Consider the following 20,624-nt stretch of genomic DNA (forward strand, 5'->3'; position numbering starts at 1 on the left):
ACACAGTAATATACAGAAAGGATACTGGATGCATCCAGAATGTCTTTGAGCAAATCAAGAAGTATGCATTTGTTTTAGTTAGTAAAAATTATTATATGATATCTTTGATTTACAGGTACCTGTATTACACAAGGTACAAATATTTACGTCTTATTTAGTTTTCATATTGCATTCCAGCTGTATTTCCAGAAGAACTGGGAACTAGTGTTCCTTTAACAGATGATGAACGTAGAACACTGCTCTACAAACCTCTGGATGGAGAGTGGGGTTCCAGGACCCGAGATGAGGAGTGTGACCGAATTATTGCAGGGATAAACCAACTTATGACTCTAGGTAAATTCTGAATAATATGGGAAGCGTTTTTGATTTATATTTTTTAGTCTTTGCTCATTTGCACTTCTGAAATTACCAAACGAATGTAATAAAATACACCTTTAACCTCTTGATTAACTGGAACAAAACTTTCTCATTTCCTTAGTTATGCAAAATGTTGAGGAAAACATAACTGATTAACTTGGGAAAAACCACTTGCTATTTGGTTGTAGAGCAATTGCTGTTTACAGGCAGTTTCTGAAAAGGTAATTGTTATAATGTTTAACACATCACTACAACATTTACCTTAATCAAAGATGGGTGTCTCAGTGGAGATCCATCAGTGAAATACAGGCTGAATCATAAGTCTTCTGTATGTCTTTGTGGTGAACAATTGGTGTTAAGTCAGCAGTCATAGCTTTTGTGCTAACAATGGTCATAAATTAAACATATAAGTAGTCACAGATAATTTTTTTTTAACTGATTTTTTTGAAATACTTGATGCAAACCAGAAAACTCAATTCTTGAAATAATTCAGATTACCTGTATATCCCACATGGCTTCTCTGATGACATACTGCATAAGAAGCTTCCCTTTCCTTCCAAAAGAAAGGAATTACCCGTACAGTGTAGTAAAACAAATTAGAGATTTACGTTCAAAGAAATTGTGAGGAAATGAAATTTCAGTTATTTTCACTGTGCCTTCTGAGAGTACTGGTTTTACATTTTGCATTATGTTGTATGACGTACTGCTTAGTTTGGAATTTAGTTATAGTATGTGTGGTGCATATTGGTACGAAGTAGCAGTTTCTAGAACATTCAAAAAAGTAAACAGCTCCTAGTAGAAGAGCAATCTGTTTAGCAACAACATATTTTCTGTTTTTAAAGACTTTCGAAAGAGACTTTAAAGGTGGTTTTATGGGTTTGTATTGCAGTATTTTTCCTTGAGTATAAAATACTAGAATGATGTGTGTCTAAATGCTCGTGATGGTTCTAAACATAGGAGGGAAAAAACAACTCTGTTTAGGTGCACAGACTTAAATTGCTCAGTGGTCCTCTAGCATTATGGTAGATTGATTTTTAGGCTTCCTTTCTGTTAGGTAGGGACAGGATATTGTCTTTCTGTTTTATTTTGAGCATGGATTTTACCCACCTCTTATGGAGGTTGAAATAGATCTGTAACTTTTATGGTAAGAATTTAATGTGTTGCTTTGTTTAAAGATGCTAGAGTGGCAATATAAAATAAAATGCAACAAGCCTGTGTTTTAAATAGCGATACTGAATTGTATGCCTTCCAATGTGTATAATTTGTATATTCAAACCTACTTTTCAAATTTGTGTATTATACAAGAGCTTGACCTATCTCTGAGGAGTGTGGTGCTTCATGCACAACAGAATGGGTAGTCACTGCAGTGACTGTACTTACAGCACACGCCTCAGCAAGCACTCTTTTAAGTAGAATATCAGAATATATTTGGAATATCTAGAGTAGTTACTGTTACTTTTGGGAAACTGCTACACATTTCAAATGTGAAGAAATAGCATATATTGCCTGGGGGTGAATCTTGAAACTGCCATGGGAATTTTGTGGTATATAACTGGGGTTTTGTTGTGGTTTTTTTTTTCATTTCATCTAGATATTGCTTCTGCATTTGTGGCACCTGTGGATCTTCAAGCTTACCCAATGTATTGCACTGTTGTGGCATATCCCACAGACCTCAGTACCATTAAGCAGAGACTGGAAAGCAGATTTTACAGGTTAGATCCAAGTCTCAGTTCCTTCTGTGGTATACTGCCAGCTGTATTTTTGGTAGCTCTTTGTCTTGTAACACCAAAATCTAGGAGATGGGTGCAGGTGTGCGCTTTTAATTTCTTCCATCTTCTATCCTTGATCTATGTTTCCATTTTCTGAAACTCTAAAAAGGATTGAACGTCTGTTCCCAAAATGTATTTTAAAATTAAATGGCATTTAAATTCCTCCTTATCCAAAAGACTTGTTCCAGGTGAGCTTCAAATTGCAAGGTTAGTAAAATTACTTTTAGTCCAAAGGATTAAGTTTCCACTTCATAGTTAAAAAAAAAGAAATCTTAAAGATATCACAGATGGGTTTTTTTGTCCTAACGTGCTTTAAAAAAAAAATAAATCTTGCATTATCACTTAAGCAGCTACACAGAATCTGACTTCTTAAATTATTGGTGTTGAATTATTGGAATTGTTGCACAGCACCAAAAATAAGTCTAGTCTTTTTGACACTGTTTTGATGTTTTCCTAAACTGTGATTGCAATTGCTGTTAGGGGTTTTTGTTTATTTGTTTTTGGAAATTGTTTGGTTTTTATTTGGGTTGGGTTTTTTTCAGTAAATATTATCTATGTAGCAGTATAGTCCTTTAAATTACTTCTGTTTCTTTGAGTTCTTGGGCTATTTCTAATTTGAAAATCAGTGTTCCTCTAATAGTTCTTTTGAATAAATATGGCTAGCATTTTGTTTTTGGCACAAATTTCAAAGTCCATTTGTAGTGATTTATATATGCTAAATGAAGATTGAATTCTAAATTAAATTTGCTTTTTCATTTTCAAAAAAGCACCCCTGTTTTTTATCATTATAATGAATATTGAACTTAGGTTGTTCCATGTTTATTATGTGATGTGAGTCAATCCAGCTTTTGCTTCTATAATGCACTGCTTTGCCATCAGGTGGAGAGGACTTTTTGCTGGATTTTGTTTCCATTTTCAAAAGAGTAAGCAGTTATTTTTCATAATCAACACACCATCAATAAATTGGGTTTTATTAGTTTGTAGTATTGCCATGACCTGGTTAAATAATAAGCAGTCACCCTGTGTTGTGGTTTCACGTTAATTTTTTTTTCTTTTACTTTGTGTGGGCTTTTCAGATCACTTGTGGTTTTGGTAGCTTTTCATGAGGCTTACCTTAAAACTTATTTGTCTTTCCTGAACCAGGAGTCTTAGCATGCATGTGTGTTTCTAAATGATGCAAAACAAAACAGAAAAAAATTATCTTTCCTAGTGACTGCTGGCATTGTATAAAACTAAATGCTGGACCCAAGATCATTATTAAATTGCATCTAAATGCTCATGCTATGCTAAACATGTTAAATGATCCCCCACCTAACTCTACAAAACCTTTGTGCAGCATTTCTTTTCATTATGGGCTTTTTTAGTATGAAAATACAAGATTGTATGTATTTGTAACTTTTATGCTGTCAGAGTTTTTATCTTTTTTTTTTTAAGATTTGGATCTATTTTTTCCAGTTATTTTGTGCGTCATTTTTTATAATGTGGCTATTCTATAGTTAGGTCATCAAATAAGAGTGGTGTAAGGATCTGATTGTTGTCTATCCGTCAGAAAAATGTATACTTTAAAAACATTTTTATTACTGTTTTTTAATCCTTAGCTGTGAGTTCAGAGCTGATACAGGATGGGTTTTGTGTATCTTAAAGGAATAATAAAAGGTGAGATGTCACAGCTGAATTTTCCTAAGGGGTGTCAGCTGTATATTCTTAAAGCCATTTGTGTAGATTGCACAGAATTATAGCATGAGAACTGGAAGCCTGAGGAAGCTGCCTTCTGCTTCTGCTGGCCACATAGGGCAGCATATGGCAATGTGCACATTGATGTAATGGAAAACAGTGGTGGATGGGAAGAAGGATGTAATGTTTTCTCCCCCTGTTCATATACATTGCTAGAAATGAAGTCTTTATTTTTTTCCTTGTCTTTTCCCCCGACTGTTCATGTCCAGGCGCCTTTCTTCATTAATGTGGGAAGTCCGGTACATTGAACATAACACTCGCACATTTAATGAACCTGGAAGTCCTATTGTCAAATCTGCCAAATTTGTTACAGATCTTCTGCTACACTTCATAAAGTGAGTTGCTTAGTAGGTTGGTTGTTATTCCTGTCTCTTACCCCGAGATATTTAGCCTTTTCAGATCTGTATCTTAAAGTAAGATGGTTCTGCAGTTTGAATAGGCCTGTTGTCTGCTGTTGGGGCAGAAAAGAATAAAGCTTGTCTTGACACAGAATTCATAAGTTTGCAAAACAAGATAACGTTCTATAATACACTGATTGGCATAGATTGGCATAGCATTTTATTTCAAGAGACTTTCTCCTAAATGATAAGAATGAGTCTGAGTACCTTCATGGAGTTATACATATACTCATTGGTAAGTTATGAGTTCTGATTTTGTCTACATGAACATAATTATGGGCATTTAATTCCAAAGTCTAGATTACAATTGATAATGTGATTGAAGATGGTGTTAATATGTATGCAAGGTAAAAATTGGAGGCTTTGTAGTTGACAGAAGCAATAGTTGTCTTTCAAATGTTCTTTTTTATTATTGTCTATAGAAAAACTTAATGAGAAATGTTTAAGATTTTTCAGTCAGTTGACACATCTACAGATCTAAAGTTTGTAAGAAGAACTTACTGTGTCCACTGCCTTGATTTGCTTGTACACAGTGAGCACTGTTATTCCCACCTTATAGAAACAGCAAAATACTTCATTAGTTTAACAAAAAATCATGACATTTTCAGTGATTTACTTTCTTAGTTACATTGAAATTGTTAAATTGAATCGTGTTCTTTTCTATTTCATGTGTTCTCAAAAAACATCAGAACTGTGTTATGTATTTGGAAATCTAGGACTGTGACTCCATACATAAATTTTCGATATCTTCAGTGCCTGTGATTTCTGATATTGTCTGGAGAGTGAAAAAGACTGAAATACTTGAGATATTAAAAGTTTTGGTGAAATATACACTATTAGGAAAAGATATGTATCTAAAGAGTTTGTCTATTACTGATTTTGTTCTTTAACATCTGATCATTCTACATGATTTTTTTCTGATTAATTAAGCAGCTCAGGGTTTTTCAAAGTGTATGTTTTTAATTGGCTTAGCTAAATTAATGCAACACATAGATATTCTTATTTAATAATGGCCTATAGCTTGAGTCTATTAATATACTAATTTAAGTGAACTAGCAATTGATATAAAGCCCAGACTTTTCTTTGTTTTTATAATTCTAACTGTGAGGTAGAAGACCTAGACCGTGGAAAGCAAAGCCCATGGTTCTAATGAGAGTGCATCTGAGAACCTAAGGCTTAGTCTCTTAAGTTACTTAAGTGTCTTAAAAAACTGAAAAGGGGGAGGAGAGGGTGTTGATATTGCTTTATCTTTTTTCACTTTCTCTCCCAGCTTTTATAGGTAATTGCAATAGCCTGTATTACGGTGTTAAGAGTTACTGAGTGTTTACAGTTAAAAGTGGTAGAAGTGTCACAAACCACGTTTTTCCCAGTGGTTTAGATTGCTACATAGTAGAACACCTTGAGGCTTTCCTTTGTATAGGAGCTTTTTATATTAAACAGGAATTGAAAATTAGTGTGTGTTTTATTGAATTAATTATGCAGGTTTATGCAATAACAGTCCTTACACAAATGAACATTGCATTTCAAATGTCTTACATTGTGGGTGCTAATGTATTAAATTGCATTTTTGTACAATAAATTCACTGTAATGCTTCTTATAAAGCTAGGTGGTCCCCAAAGCCCTTTATGTGGCATAGTATTAGATTTTTCTAATGCTGATAAATTTATGGTAAAGGGTTATAATTTTTAATTTTAAAACGTTGACACTGTTGAGTGGTCTGTATTTGACAGAGAGCAGATAATATTTTACAACTTTTGAGCAGATGACTAGCTTAACTTATTACTACAGTCGTCTTAGTATTCGTATAGCAGTAAACACATTCTTATTTGGGAATGATTGCATATATATTTTCCATAATCCTGGGAAAATTACAATTGATTCCTTAGGTGAAGATGGAAGATAAATATTAGCTTATATTTCTTTTTACACAGAGACCAGAGTTGCTATGACATAATTCCATTATACAATGCAATGAAGAAGAAAGTGTTGTCTGACTCTGATGAGGTAAGTGGTTGTGTCTTAGACATTGGCATTGATACGCTGGAGAAATGGGATCACTGTCTCTGTCCTGTGGAAGACCAAAGTATGGTTTCAGTCACTGTAAGGGAGTGGGGTGTACTCGTCTGTCAAAATGTTTCTTTTTGTCAGCTGGGAAACTGGGTGAAAATCCAGCCTCCTGTCCTCCTTTAGTGCAGAGAGCTTTAATGAATTGCTGAAGAATTTAGATGCTGCTTAGATTTCTGAGAGGTTCTCAAAACTGACAGTCACATGAAATGCTTCTCAAAGGGACAGGAGTAGGACTATAAAGACTCAAATTACAAATGAAGTATAAAAGAACTCATCTACTCATATATGCTTATATTTTTTAACCTTTTTGTGCGACTCATTATCTTGCTCAAAGGAAGAAGAGAAAGATACAAATGTGCCAGGCACTTCCACTAGAAAAAGAAAGGTAAATATTCTTAAGATTTTTTTATTTGTATTTTGTAGTCCTATAAATAACTATAAATGTATTTGTAGACCATGAAATGTAAAACTGAAAATGTTTTTATTATTGTGTAATATCAGCTTTTTGAAAGTTTTAAACTTAGTGATGTGTTGCTCTACTGAGCTGTTCAATGTAAAAGCATTTCTGTGCTGCTGCATGTTGTGAATTCATTTATATCCTTGGAAACCTTTTTTGTTAGATTTTGTAAATGCAGCTAGTTTATTTAATATACACCAGGCAATATTGTCATTTCAGGATCATCAGCCAAAGCGGCGGCTGCGTAATAGAGCTCAGTCATATGACATTCAGTCATGGAAGAAGCAATGCCAGGAGCTGCTGAATCTCATTTTTCAGTGTGAAGACTCTGAACCATTTCGACAACCAGTGGATCTTCTTGAATATCCAGTGAGTATTTTAGAGCAAGAAAGCTGGCTATAATCCAGTTCTTAGGTGGTAGGTTGTGTTTTTTCCGGCTTTGACCGTATTTCCATCTCTTTCAATTGGATCTTCAGGCAGCTGCAGTAACAGAATTTTTTTTCAGTGCTTCTCTGTCACTTGATAATAATTTATATCGTCTTTTTAAAGTAATTTCAAAATAAGTTATACTTCTCTGCTCTCTCAGATACTTAACTTGCAAAATATTTTATATTCAGGGATGCCTATGTTGTTAAGTAAATTACAACTTTTTAAGTAAATTACAGTTTTTGCAATTAAGATGTCTTTCATTTTCTGAGTGAAAAATAGTCATATATGAAACACATATATTTGGTTGTTGAATGTGGCATGTCAGGGATCATTGTTTTTTTTTCAGAAGTATAAAAACTAAAGGTTATTTTATGTGACAACTTTCAGTAACAAAGCAAAGGTTTTGCTTACTTTCTAGCATAAGTTTTTCTTTAAAATATCACTCGAAGGTGATTGACTTCAGGGAAATTAATTTTCTCAGTTAGAGAAAAGAAATGTTTCTCTTTTGGAAGTCACTAGTAGGTCTGTCTTGATGCTTCTGCAGCCATTATTTTTGAAGTACCCTAAACTTTATGCCATGGCCAACTACAGATGGGCTGCTGTGTTTGAGATCCTCAAATGAGCTCATGGAGAGCACTATAGTAGGCTAAGACATGAAACACACTGCTCCCTGGTGTCACAAACCTGTTTAACATTCATAGGCACTCCTGCAGGTTCTATTTGCCCTGATGGATTAAGTTAACTTTTTGGTTAATTTTGGTATTTAAGGTTTTTGTTTTATGGATATTGCTCTGTTTTTTCTATAGCCTAGAAAAATGATCCTGTCATTGGCTTGATCAGGCTCCTATTTAAGCCCATGGAGTTTTCAGTATTTTAATATTACTTTCCTAAATTGTCAGGTCTCCATTTGGGAAACTACTCAGGTTTCAGAAGGATGTGATAAGCCTCTGATCAGATTCAAGTATTCAAACTTTATATTTTAAAGCTAATATGTAAGAACATTATTAGTCTTAGTCGCAAGTTTGAGCTTTTAAGCCATCCAGAAAGCTTGTAGTCACACTTTTCGTATCACTGGTACCTTCATGTCAGTGTGTTAGTAATGTAATCCTTAGGACACGAAATTCTGAGCTCTGCATTTCAGTATATCTGTTTAGAAAATGAATTAAATCATCTATTGGTTAACTTCTAATGTTGGTCCTGTTGATTATATGTGTGAGGACTTATGTTGTGTATGAGTGGAAAGGGGCAAAACATCTTTAGCAGTCTTCCACACCTATTTAAATAGGACATTTGTGTTAAACAGGTTTATCAAATGCATCTGAAAGAAAATGATATGTTAGGGCTTGGAAAAAAATTGTAATAAACTGCTTTGCTATTTCTTAACAGGATTATAGGGATATTATTGATACTCCTATGGACTTTGCTACTGTTAGAGAAACACTGGAAGCTGGCAACTATGAATCACCAATGGAGTTATGTAAAGATGTGAGACTTATTTTCAGCAATTCCAAGGCCTATACACCAAGTAAAAGATCAAGGGTAAGACTTTATTATTTTCTATTGTTGTTGTTTAAAAAAACCCACTTATATCTGAAAAAATATAGAACAGAAAAAGCAACTGTAATTTGATTACTTTTAAAAACAAGTTTAATTATTTCTGATCTTCAAACTTGAATATTTCTGAGACACTATTACAGCTTTGTATTTTAAAGGAAAGGAATGTGTGCTGTTTAAATACCATAAGTTCTGATGTTCTGCATGTGTGTTTCAAAAGTGTATATTAGAAAGTGGATCTAAAGGGAGAGCCACATTGAAGGAAAGATCTGTAGAAACATGATTATGGGTAGAATAGTGGAATTTAACTGTTATTTTGGGAAGAAACTTGATTTTCAAAACAAAAAACCACAGAGCCCTCCCTCCACCTTGGAGATTGCCCCAAACTGAAATATCCAGGTATAGACAGTAGAGGATGTTGAAATTCAGTGTTGTTCACCACTATGCAGTGCAATTGTAATGAAGCACTTAGGATTTCTGGGAAACAGGACTGTCTTTACATAGTATCAGCCTACTCTTGGATGCCCTGCTTTTAGTAGGTGCAGTATCTGTGAGCAGTTAATTTATAAATGCATACTTACACATGTTCAAGGCTTTTGTGTAGCTTTTCTTCTACTAATACGTGTTAGATGTTCAGACTAGAATTATTAACAGCTTTTATGTTTGGCTGTTCTAAATAGCAAATTAATTATTAGGACTTCATTGTTTTAAAACTTGGGGACAAATTTCTTGGCAGGTGACTAGAAAGACGGACTGATCAGCGATTACTCTCTCTTCAGTCAGTAGCAGGCAAACCCACTCACTATTGAGGCTGCCTAAAAATCAGTCTTTTGGTTGCATTAAATGGGATGGATTTGGGGGAAAGTCTGGATTCTTTTGTGGTTTTTCTCTCTCTCCTTGATCTCATCACACCTGTCATCTTAGCTCTGGGTGATTTCACAGGTCCTTCTGACATTTTCATACTTTTTTGTGTTTCTTCCAAACAGACTGGTATAGTAATAAATGTCTACATCTTTTTTTATTTTACTTAGAACTAGAAGTGGAAGGCTCTGATGTTAAGAATTTTAATATTCTGGAACCTATGTGCTTTCAAGTGCATGCAACACGTAGTTTTTGAATGGTGATGTCTTTACTCTTAATTTGTCATGCATATGCTAAAAATACCACTTACTTTACATCACTTATGCTTACTTGAACGGTAAACCTAAACTCATCAGCTTTTTCTTTTTCTCTTGGCACATTAGACACATATTTCTTTGCATGCTATCTCCAGTAACACATGCAGAATCTGTCAAACCTATTGTTGAGTCTGATGCTCTTATAGTTTGGTGTGTCATTAGGTAGGCAACTTTCAATATTCTAATATGGTGTTTCATATTCTAAAAAGGTGCTGTGTCTCAAAGTACCTAGGCAGGTCACTTTGGTGTTTGTTTTTTTTTTTGTTTCCAGAATTAATAGCAACTGTGCTCAAATAATTAGTTGTGATCTAAACTGAGTTTGGGAGTCACTATAAATCATTCAAGGCTAGAGATGGGTAAAAAAAAAATGTGCACCTACATAATTTCAATACATTTATTGTACCTGTTGAAACTAACCTACTGGTAGAATCAATTCATCCATAAAAGGAACAGATGGATGTTCAAATATAGGATATAAGGATGAAACTTAATGCAGCAGAAAATAAGATTTCTTGACCCTAGGTGTGATACAGTAAAATTACATTAAGGATCTCTTTGTAATTTCTGTTGAAGCTAGAAAGGGGTAATACGTTCTGGAAAGGCAGTTGAAAAAATGACTTTTCTAATTTTTTCTTTTGTGTGTCATCTTCAGTTGTAATATACTTTTCAAAACCATGAAAACAGTTTAAAGCAAACCTACACATGGGCTAATGTAAATTTGTCGAGACAGACTGTAAATTTCCCTAAAACATTTCCATATTAATCACTTTACTTTTCTAGCTATTGTTCAATGATAAATAAGTAAAATGATGCTTTGGAAAAGTATAAAACTTGTTTACTGGCTTTTCTTTTTTAGATCTACAGCATGAGCTTGCGCCTTTCTGCTTTCTTTGAAGAACACATAAGTTCGATTTTATCGGATTATAAATCTGCCCTGCGCTTTCATAAAAGAAATACAATAAAGAAACGAAGGAAAAAAAGAAGTAGAAGCAGCTCAGTTTCCAGTAGTGTTGCATCCAGGTACATTAATTCTTTTACAGCATTCATGAAATGTTATGCAAGTTTGACATACCTAAACAATAGAACCTAGTGTGGTTTTTTTCTTAATCCTTCCTTTACTATTCCCTATATTGCAGAATGATAGCTTTGACATGCAAGTCCCTATGACGTGGAAGAGTTTTAAACTTTACTTAGAGCTATCCTAGTGTAAGTGCTTAAAATTCAAATACCTGCTAAACATACAGTAAACCAGCATTGTTAGGATAGCGGTGGCATCATGCTTTGTCATATAACTATAGTATTTATTGTAAAGATTCACTTTTCAGAAGCTCACAACTTACATGAATTTCCACAGTAAATGTCATGTTTTTAACATACTTCATACAGAGGTGATTGTTTTACTCCCACGATCTCAGACACTAGCATTTAATTTTATTTATTCCTGTAAAATGAAAAAGGGGTCATCCAGGATACAAATTGTTCCTCCTTTTGCAGTCCTGAAAGGAAGAGGAGATTAATAAAACCTCAGTTGAAGTCAGAAACTTCCACCACTTCGTCATCTTCTGCACCTGCACGGTCAACAGCACTGCGACATGCTCCGCCTCAGATGAATGGAAAAGCGGCTGAAGCCTCTTCCCTTGTGCGGACTAGAAGCAATAGGGGGATAACAGATGTGGCTGTTACAGAGCAACCATCTACTTCTTCAGGAGCAAAGCCTTTAACTATAAAGCCTTTAATTACAAAGCCTAATACTACTGCAGGGTCAGGAAAGTCAGGCAAGTTGGATTTTTTTTTAATTAAGCAGGGAATGTTTTCAAACATAAAATTGGCTTTTTGGAAATCTGTTATATTTCTCTCAATTAAGACTAGTTCTGTTTTCAAGCTGATGGGCCTTTGAGGCTCTTCAGAGGAAAACTGAACAAGTTAGGCTGTGTTATCTAGGAAGCATTCTTCCTTCTGGATCACTGACTCAAATTGTTTGTAGTAGAACATGAGTTCCATTTTAGTCCAACAAGATTGAATGTGGTATAAACTGCTGGACTTACATAGTTTTTTTTTTTTCTTTTTGTCCTTCTAGTACTGGAGAATTCAGCCAAACATTCCAAGAACCAGAATATTGTGTCAAACCCTACCCCATCAGATTACAGTCATAACACTAGGAATAACTCCAATAGAGAAAATCCCGAGAAAGAGAAGCAAATCAAGCGCAAAGTAAAATCTTCCACCATTAATCAACAAGGTACCAAATTTCTCTGGAACTTCTCCCTGCCCATCCCAGTTATTGATGTACTGGCTGTAGTGTTGTACTTTAGTTGTGGTAATTTGGAGGTGGGGAAATTAGGATGCATTATGATTTAGCAGAATGGGGAAGTCTAATGGAACAACTCCGACACAGTTTCCTTCTTGATGAATTAGCACAGTTTTGACTATTCTTAACACCATTTCCATGATGTGATCAACTGTTGTCTAGCTTATTTTGATATGTTAACATATCTCTGCCTTCATTTAAAATATTACAAAGATCACGTTAGGAGTTCTGAAATTCCAGAGCAGACTTCTGCAGGGTCATGCTTTAAACCCTGTGTGTTTAACCTCATAACATTTATGTGAGTTACATTTGGTTCAGTTACGCTGAGTGTGGTGACATGCTGTGCAGCCACGATTGTAAAGGTCAGAGCATCCCAGCTGCAAATTAGTTCTTTCACTTTTTTCCACAGAAAATTGAACTATGCAGTATTTACTGCTTCTGTTTAGTACATTTGAATGGACTGCTCAGACCTACGTTTCATGAAATCTCTCAAGTGAGCTTGCTCGGTCTTTTGATGTCTGAATACCTTAAAACTCAAAACTTCTGTGGAGACTGAAATAAGATCTTCTAGTCAAAAAGCTTTCCTGTTTATGGAGGAGCTTTGATCTGTTATGAAGATGCTTGAAGCAGCTAGATCCATGAAGCATCTTTTCTCTGAAGATGGGAGACACAGTAGTCTTAGTCTGCAAATTGGGTGCCCCCTAATTAATCTGCTTACTCCTTGTAGTCCTTCTTTCCCCAAGGATTATCTGTTCTTTCGTAGTCTTCCATGCTTCTGAAAAAGTAGCTTGTGGTCTGATAAGTTAAATCATCTGTCTGTTCCTTGTAAGCTTTCTCACAAAGGCCCCAGCTTGTTACCATGTTGCATGGCTAAGTATGCACCTTTTATAGGACTGGGTGTTTGGTTGGATCAGAGGTGTCTGAATGCTGTTGACATGGACACGTCCCTCCTGCACATCCACTCATGACAGAGGAGGCCTGTGCGTTCAGTGCATGATGGTGCACATTTGAACACAGCAGGAGCTGTGCATGGGTGTTCCACCGAAGGACTGAGGAACTATCATGCTGACTATGAGCCTGTTCTTGGCCATGTTTTAGGCAAGGGCTGTGGTATCAGAACATCTCCCTAAGAGGTCCTGTGACATGCCCTGCTAAGCCGAGTACCCCTCACCTAATGAAAACACACCCTATAAAATGTCAAAGCAAGTACATCTGCTGTCTGTCTGTTAATGTGAGAAATCTGTGCAAATTGCATATAAAAGATGCTACCTCAGGCTGAAAGAAACTGTTTTATTTCTCCAGAGATTACTTGCTGTGAAGCATTCCTGATCCTTACAGTAATGCTTCCTGAGCAACTTTTTGCTGTTGTGGATACAAAATAGGAGTTTTGTCCACTGGTGTTGTATCAGCCAAGAAAAACCCCTTAGGTGTTCCCCTTTTTCCCTCTTTTTCCCCCCGGGTTTTTCTTGGTTTTTTTGTTTGTTGTTTCCCCCCACCCCCCAGCTACTGTGTGCTAAACTCAACTAGAAATTAGTTCTCCTTGCACATGAGAATGAAACTCTTTGAGCTCTACTTTGGGTTTCTCAGATTTTGACAGATTGGCAATCACTGTGAATCCTTTCAGATATTTTAGTAGGGGCTTTATTAAGGCAGTGTGAAAATGAATGTAAATGCAAATCTGTTATGTGACATGTACTTGCATTTCTTTACAGCGGATTGCAAAAATAATGCTTTGGCATCAGGAAGCATTCAGGTGAATGGACATGGAGGACAGCCTTTGAAACCTCCAGTTAAAAGAGGTCCCGGGCGGAAACCGAAGGTGGAGACTAATAACAGTAGCTGTGAGGTGGTGGTGCACAAGAAAAGAGGCAGGAAACCAAAAAAGCTACAAATTGTTGAACAGCAAAAGGTTGCAGAGCAGAATACAATCCAGACCACAAGGGATATACCAGAAGAAGCCTCTGTTTCTACTGCATGCAACTCTCTTTCTGAAAATAATGTGAAGGAAGACTTGTTACAAAAAAAAGGCCGTGGGGGTAGAAAGCCAAAAAGGAAGATAAAGACCCGTCAGCCAGGCTCGGACCTCTTAGTTCCTGCGAATGTTAAAATGCAAACAAGAAGCAGGAGGAAAAAGACACATGAGCCCATGGAGGAGGGGTCTGAAGAGCTTAAAGATTCTGAACCTCACATGAGAACTAGAAACCAGGGTAGGAGGACAGCCTTTTACAATGAAGATGACTCTGAGGAAGAGCAAAGGCAGCTATTGTTTGAAGACACCTCCTTAACTTTCGGAACATCAAGCAGAGGCAGAGTCCGAAAGCTGACTGAAAAAGCAAAAGCTAATTTAATTGGTTGGTAATTTTTACCAAGGGTTCTACTTCAGAATGCTATGAAGCAGGTACAGTTAAGGAACAGCAGAACAGACTTCTTCTTCCCTGCTGCTATTATGGGTTAGAAGAGTATGTTCTGATGTGGGGAGAAAGATCTAGCAGAAAGATAAACTGAAAGAACATTCTTTGAAAGAAATATATATTTTAAACTTTTGCTATTTATTGCCCTCCAAATAGGTTATACATTTCAACAGTCATTTTGTTCACAATTGAGAATAATTGAAGCAATTTCTGACTGACGTTGGTAACTACTCTGCTGGAGTAGTACATAATATCTCTACACAATTGAAAAAAGGTGATGGTACTTTTAATTGCCACAAACTGAAAACAGAAGTCTATTTTTGACCAAGCAAGGTACGCTTTGATTGTAAAGTCAAGTCGCCTAGAAAGGTAGACTTTGACAAAAAGTGGCAGTAAATTCACTTACATTTCTATTAAATACAAAATACCAAACTTTGCTAATCTGAAAATGTTTAATTTCAGTTGTGATGGAACGTTCAGCTGCAAAAGAAGCCTAGCACAGGCCATTGGTTTATCCAAGTTCTGCCAAACATAGCAAAAATGTAATCACAAGTATATATATATCCACATTGGAAAAAGTTTGACTAATGTCTAATTTTTCAGACCTTGATTCTTGTATCAGTCACTAAATCTCTGTTTATTGTGCCAAAGACTGAGAATCAGTGCAGTGGAAAGCCTTTTTTTCTTTGAGTGTCAGTACAGCATACCATTTGCAGTGATAAAAGCTGTGTCTTGTTTTAAATAGTAAATTGTTAACATTGTTCTGAAATGTATCCTTTTTGGTACTTCTGGTAGAAAATAATGCACTGGTGGGGTCCTTTGACAGAGATGTTTTAGTCTAAATGTATAATTGGTTAAAGGATTCAAGGAAATTACAGGACAAGTATGGAATTATGATGTTTACTTTCTGATCCAGATTGATAGTTGTTTCTACAACTTAAGACATGCTTAAGAGGCTGAAATGACCTACAAAGAAGAGTGTATGTGTATATATTAATATATACATAAACACATACATCTAAAATATTACCCAGGTATAAATTTTTTTCAGGATTTTTTAGATAGCACTAGAACTGAAAATTTTAAAATGTCATACTTTATAGTTTAATTTTAAGGGGAAGATTGGTTATTTTCAATTATTAGGGTTAAAAGGCCAAATCACTTTTTATGCAATCATGTTTTATACAGTGGTCTCATTGCACATTGTGTTTTTCTGCACTTTTTATGGTATATCACGCTGACATAAGTCAATATACACCCTAAAGAAAAATTCCATTTAATGATTGTGCCTTGTATTCTATTATTTCTTGCATCCTTACTAAAATTAAGTTGTCTATTGTAAATGATAACTATATGACTTAGGGGAATGTATTGTTATATGTACTGCTCTGGAAAAGAAAAGCAGTTATTTATTTGTTTATGGTACATTAGTTATTTTATACCTTTACAAACAAACCTTAATACCATTTTGTATCACTTAAAAAAAGTATTGTCCAGTTCCAAGTTAAAAATACATAAGTAGTCATATTTACTGAGATCTGGTATGGTACAAAAATGTAACCAAAATTTTCTGGTTATACTTTTTTTTTTTACACAAACATCATCTGCAATGTCTAGAAGGGAGGGCATGCAGAATTAAGACCTTAAATTTGCACAGCTTCTGTATTTGTATTTGAGGCCTGATTCTTCACTCTTTATTTTCTTACTGAAAAAAAGGTTCTAAGTTTGAACAAAGAATATTGGTATTTGCCACCAAGAGAAATAGAAATATGTTACTGTGGATAGCAAATTAGTATCCACCATACCTAGTTTAAGGTAGTTCATTTTACTACAAAAAGTGGCTATAAGATATTTTCCAGATCTTCTTTGAATTGTTATGCATTTGAACTTGGGGAGCAGGGATTAGTTTTTATTTCATTTGTTGGCATATTTATTTTTTCGAACAAGTATTTCTTTATCATTCAATTAAAATGGAGTTGCTAAACATGTGGTAAGATAACAAGCTACGGTTGTACAATTGCAATACAGCTTCACAATTCAAAACTGATTGATTCTACTTGTTAATTTTGTCAGATCTCACTGATGAAGGCAATCATTTGAAAATGTGTAATTTCCTGATGTTATCTGCATTGTAATATATAAAACAGATTATATCTAAAATTCATCTTCTGTATTTACTCTGTTTGTAATGATGTTTTATATGGCATGTCTATGTATATATTTATATATCAAAAATACCTTGTAAGTAAGTTTTGGAGATTGAGATAATATACGTTCCCTTAATAGTAGGTAGAAGATTAAACATCTTAATTTTGCGAGGATAGAAAGCCTTACCTGCAGAACATGGGTACTGCTTCCCACCCAGTAATATCGGTGACTTTAGCCAGTAAGTTTTTAATTTGTATTAGACACATTAATGTTTTTCCTTTTAAAATAAATTGTGGATAATTTGGGTCAAATTTTTTTATAGAAGCAACACTAGAATTTTATTAGAAATTAATACCAGATTTATTTAAAAGTTATATTTTTATAATTTAATTCACTAGGTTGCAAACTTTATTTATGAGACTTTAGTCACCATCAGACTGTATTTTGGTTGGGGAAAAATTTATTATTTGAAGTGTTGTGAGATACTGTATCAACACAGAAAAAGAGCTTTTGATTACATAGTCTTAAGTTTTTAAATGTGAGCAATAAACTTATTGGTCAGTGTTGAAATAATTTAAGAACTATAATTATATGCATGTTTTATAATGCCATCTCAAGTACCTAACAACTGGTTCAGAAAATGGACTATCAAAATCTCATGTGCTTGTTTCACATTTGCATTGTAAGTAACATACAGCTTCATAGTCACATACACATAAATGATCTGGCAGCAATTAACTCAGTTTTATTCATTAAATTTGTTTATATTTGACATGGATATGAGGATACTGTTCTGGTATTTCTATGCTATACTGGGAGACGTTAAAATTGGTATTTACTGCTGAGTGGTATCATAACAACAGTGTGTTCTCTAACTACCAGTGAGGAAATAACTTCTGCTTCTGTCATAACAGTGGGCTCTAAATGTTTAACAGGAATCATTGTACCTGTGCCTACATACCTAACAACTCTTTATCCACTTTGTTTCTGTTGTTAGTGTGTTCTCTGGGAACTGAACTGAAATTTTACCACTGTAGTGTTCATTATTATTATTATTCTCAATATTGAACTAGAGCTCTTCGTCACTCGGCAATGACCAGTGATACAACTTTACAGAGACATGTCTTCCTCCAGTGATTAGACTGCTGTGATAAAGATTTACAGATGTTTATTTGTACAGTGTCTGGTTTGTACCTGTGATTGGTTTGTTGATAGACTTGTAAGATTGAGTTGGTTGAGTTAAATATTACTATGGCTTAATATTTGTGAAACTATTAATTGATAAAGGACCCTGATGCAGCACGTAGGATATATTAATATCTATTAAAAAATAAATTGTAGTGTAGAGACAGCTTATTCACTGTATTGCTGTACAAATATTTTTAAGCATCAGTTCTGTGCCAGAGGCTTTTGTCTTACCAAAGAAGGACTACATGCAACACAAAAAATACTCTGTCCATTCAGTAATCTCAAGCTTGTTACAATTTTTACATCACATTGCTAAATATTTTGCTCACATTTGTTGGATTGCAGACTATAAGTAAATGCTTTAGCGTGTCATTTGAATTTAGGCACATGTTAAATGGTTGACTGGTTCTATAAAAGCAATAGGTGTAACTGGATGGGACTGTTTCACCCTGTACTTACATAGTAGATAAGAGGTTAGAGATTTTTAATCTCACTTTCATCAACATTCACATTCAATTTTGTAGCATGTGAATCTTGCTGAGGTAATTTTAACATTGCTGGTCAATCAAGATGCAGCCATACCACAATTGTGTCCTGAGTCCTTACCTTATTCTGAAGTAGTATATTTTGTCCATGCTACTTTTTCAAAGGTTTTACTTTTTGCCTTTTATTAACAGAGTGTTTAAAAATAATTTAATTCTACTACAGTGCTGTGATACAGAAGGTCGAGGCTCTTAAAACCTCACCTAGAAACAGCAAAAGCTCATTTTCTGTTTACTACCTAAATGAAGACAAATTAACTGTGTAAAATTAGTATATATTTTCTTTTATCCCTGAAGCTCTTGTAACAGACTGGTTTCCAAGGGGACCTAGAGATTCAACTGATAAAAGGGCTGTTAGTTTTCTGCTGTAAATTATTGTATATACGTGTTTGTTTGTATGCAGAGGAAAGCGTATTACATTTCATAAAATTGGCCAAGGCTTAACAATGTGTTTCCAATAACAAGTCTGGCATTGACAGCTTACGTAGCTTCCTGTTTTTGAATCATGAGTACAGCTTGTTCACTTTCTGCTGTCTGGGGAAAATAGCAGGTAGCTTTTAAACCAGAGTTAACCTCTAGGTGCTCTTGTGTTTCTGCTAATTTTAATGCAGGAATTCACCATGTCATTTTTACAGTGTGTTGGATGAGGTAACATGCCAGGAAGCTAGATTAAAAGACATCTTAAATTGCAGAAAAAAAGGCGATTGGCTGCTTCCCCCCCCCCTCCCTGCCCCTTTTCCCAAGGTTATAAGAGCCTCAAGGCACTCCAGAAGAGAAACCTTATATGCTGCAATAAAATAAGGGTGAAGAAATTTAGCTTTTAGGAGGTACGTAGTCAGACAAGTAGTCATTTGGATCCTTTTTAATGCAGATAAATACATCAGGAAATTCACTTCAAATAATTCAAATAATACATTTTAGGGAGGGAAAGTAGTACTATACTATGAATTCCTACACTGAAAAAACAAAGAATGAAGTCATTCAAAATAGGGGTAGAAAGAAATAGAAGTACCTGTCATGTACTGCGTGATGTACATGTGCTATTTTGTGCTTACAACTGCACGTGTTGGTTTGCTAATGCATTGAGACCATACAGAAGTTACATTTTTGGACCATACTAAAACTGCAGAAGTGTGGTGGACAACTGGATAATGATCTTGCGTGAACTAAATTCTGTCATAATGTTTCAATATGTATAGAATGGAGCTCAACTTCAAGTAAGTTGCCTAGAAAGGTTAATTTTAAAACTGACACATTTTCAGATTAAAAATTACGCTTATTTTGTACAGAATTATGTAAAACAAAAATCTGTTGTATGTAATGAGTAACAGTTTTGAAAACTATAATTCTTTAGCTTTATCAAGGCTTTTTTCCTTCCAGAAATCTAGATTATCATGTTATAACCTGAAGTATCTCACCAGGATAACAGTGCCCTTTCTTTTTGTACATATGGATTGGAAATTTCTTTACTGTTATGTGGACACTTTCTATGTTAGTTTTGATGCATAATACTTTGAATCCTTTTATACAAACTAGAATGTATGTGTAAGAATTACTGTCACTGCAATGTAGTAACTACAAACTTATTTTTAAATAAATAGAAAACATGTTTTTCTAAGCTGTCCAACAGTGTTTGTTTCTATCTAGTAATTTACTGTATTATGGGACAGTTGCTTATGTGTTTCTCAAAACTGCCTAAACTCAGCTTGTTTTGATTCCTTATGGAATATGGTACAGTGGTATATGGCAATATGGTATAGCGTATGTGTGGGAACAGACAAAATTACAACTGGAGTGTGCTCTGATAGAGATCAAAGTTTGCTATTTTGTAGGGGTTTTCACTAAACCCTGCAGTTCTGGAGGCCATATAAAAGCAGTAGCATCTGGCACTGAAGACACCATGTTGCCACTCCTCTTAGCTCACTTTCAGATGTGCAGCAGGGTACCCACCCCTAATCCTCCAGAAAGCCTTCCTTGTTCAAATAACAAAGGTTTGTACCAGAGCTATGTCCAGTCTATGGATATCTGTGCTTCCCAACAACTCTAGAAGAAGCTAAAAACACCTAAGCAGAGAGAAGTTCCC

General features: G+C 34.9%; 1 protein-coding gene across 3 annotated transcripts in view; it reads left to right on the forward strand.

Annotated features, from left to right (window-relative positions):
* The window catches only part of PHIP (pleckstrin homology domain interacting protein), a 107,488-nt gene extending 87,329 nt beyond the window's left edge, over positions 1 to 20,159 (forward strand). For 2 of the 3 annotated variants that reach the window (XM_064650076.1, XM_064650077.1), the window contains exons 30-40: positions 178 to 333; positions 1,949 to 2,069; positions 4,070 to 4,195; positions 6,191 to 6,263; positions 6,661 to 6,711; positions 7,003 to 7,152; positions 8,599 to 8,751; positions 10,801 to 10,964; positions 11,439 to 11,719; positions 12,022 to 12,183; positions 13,965 to 20,159. In XM_064650076.1, the coding sequence (XP_064506146.1) occupies positions 178 to 333; positions 1,949 to 2,069; positions 4,070 to 4,195; positions 6,191 to 6,263; positions 6,661 to 6,711; positions 7,003 to 7,152; positions 8,599 to 8,751; positions 10,801 to 10,964; positions 11,439 to 11,719; positions 12,022 to 12,183; positions 13,965 to 14,611 (2,084 nt within the window). In that variant the 3' untranslated portion in view covers positions 14,612 to 20,159. Of the gene's footprint in view, positions 1 to 177; positions 334 to 1,948; positions 2,070 to 4,069; positions 4,196 to 6,190; positions 6,264 to 6,660; positions 6,712 to 7,002; positions 7,153 to 8,598; positions 8,752 to 10,800; positions 10,965 to 11,438; positions 11,720 to 12,021; positions 12,184 to 13,964 lie in introns of those variants that run through there. The other variant, XR_010429384.1, reaches the window with a different exon arrangement.
* Positions 20,160 to 20,624: the final 465 nt, after the last annotated feature.

Source organism: Pseudopipra pipra, chromosome 3 (assembly GCF_036250125.1).
Source record: "Pseudopipra pipra isolate bDixPip1 chromosome 3, bDixPip1.hap1, whole genome shotgun sequence".
Classification (NCBI taxonomy): domain Eukaryota; kingdom Metazoa; phylum Chordata; class Aves; order Passeriformes; family Pipridae; genus Pseudopipra; species Pseudopipra pipra.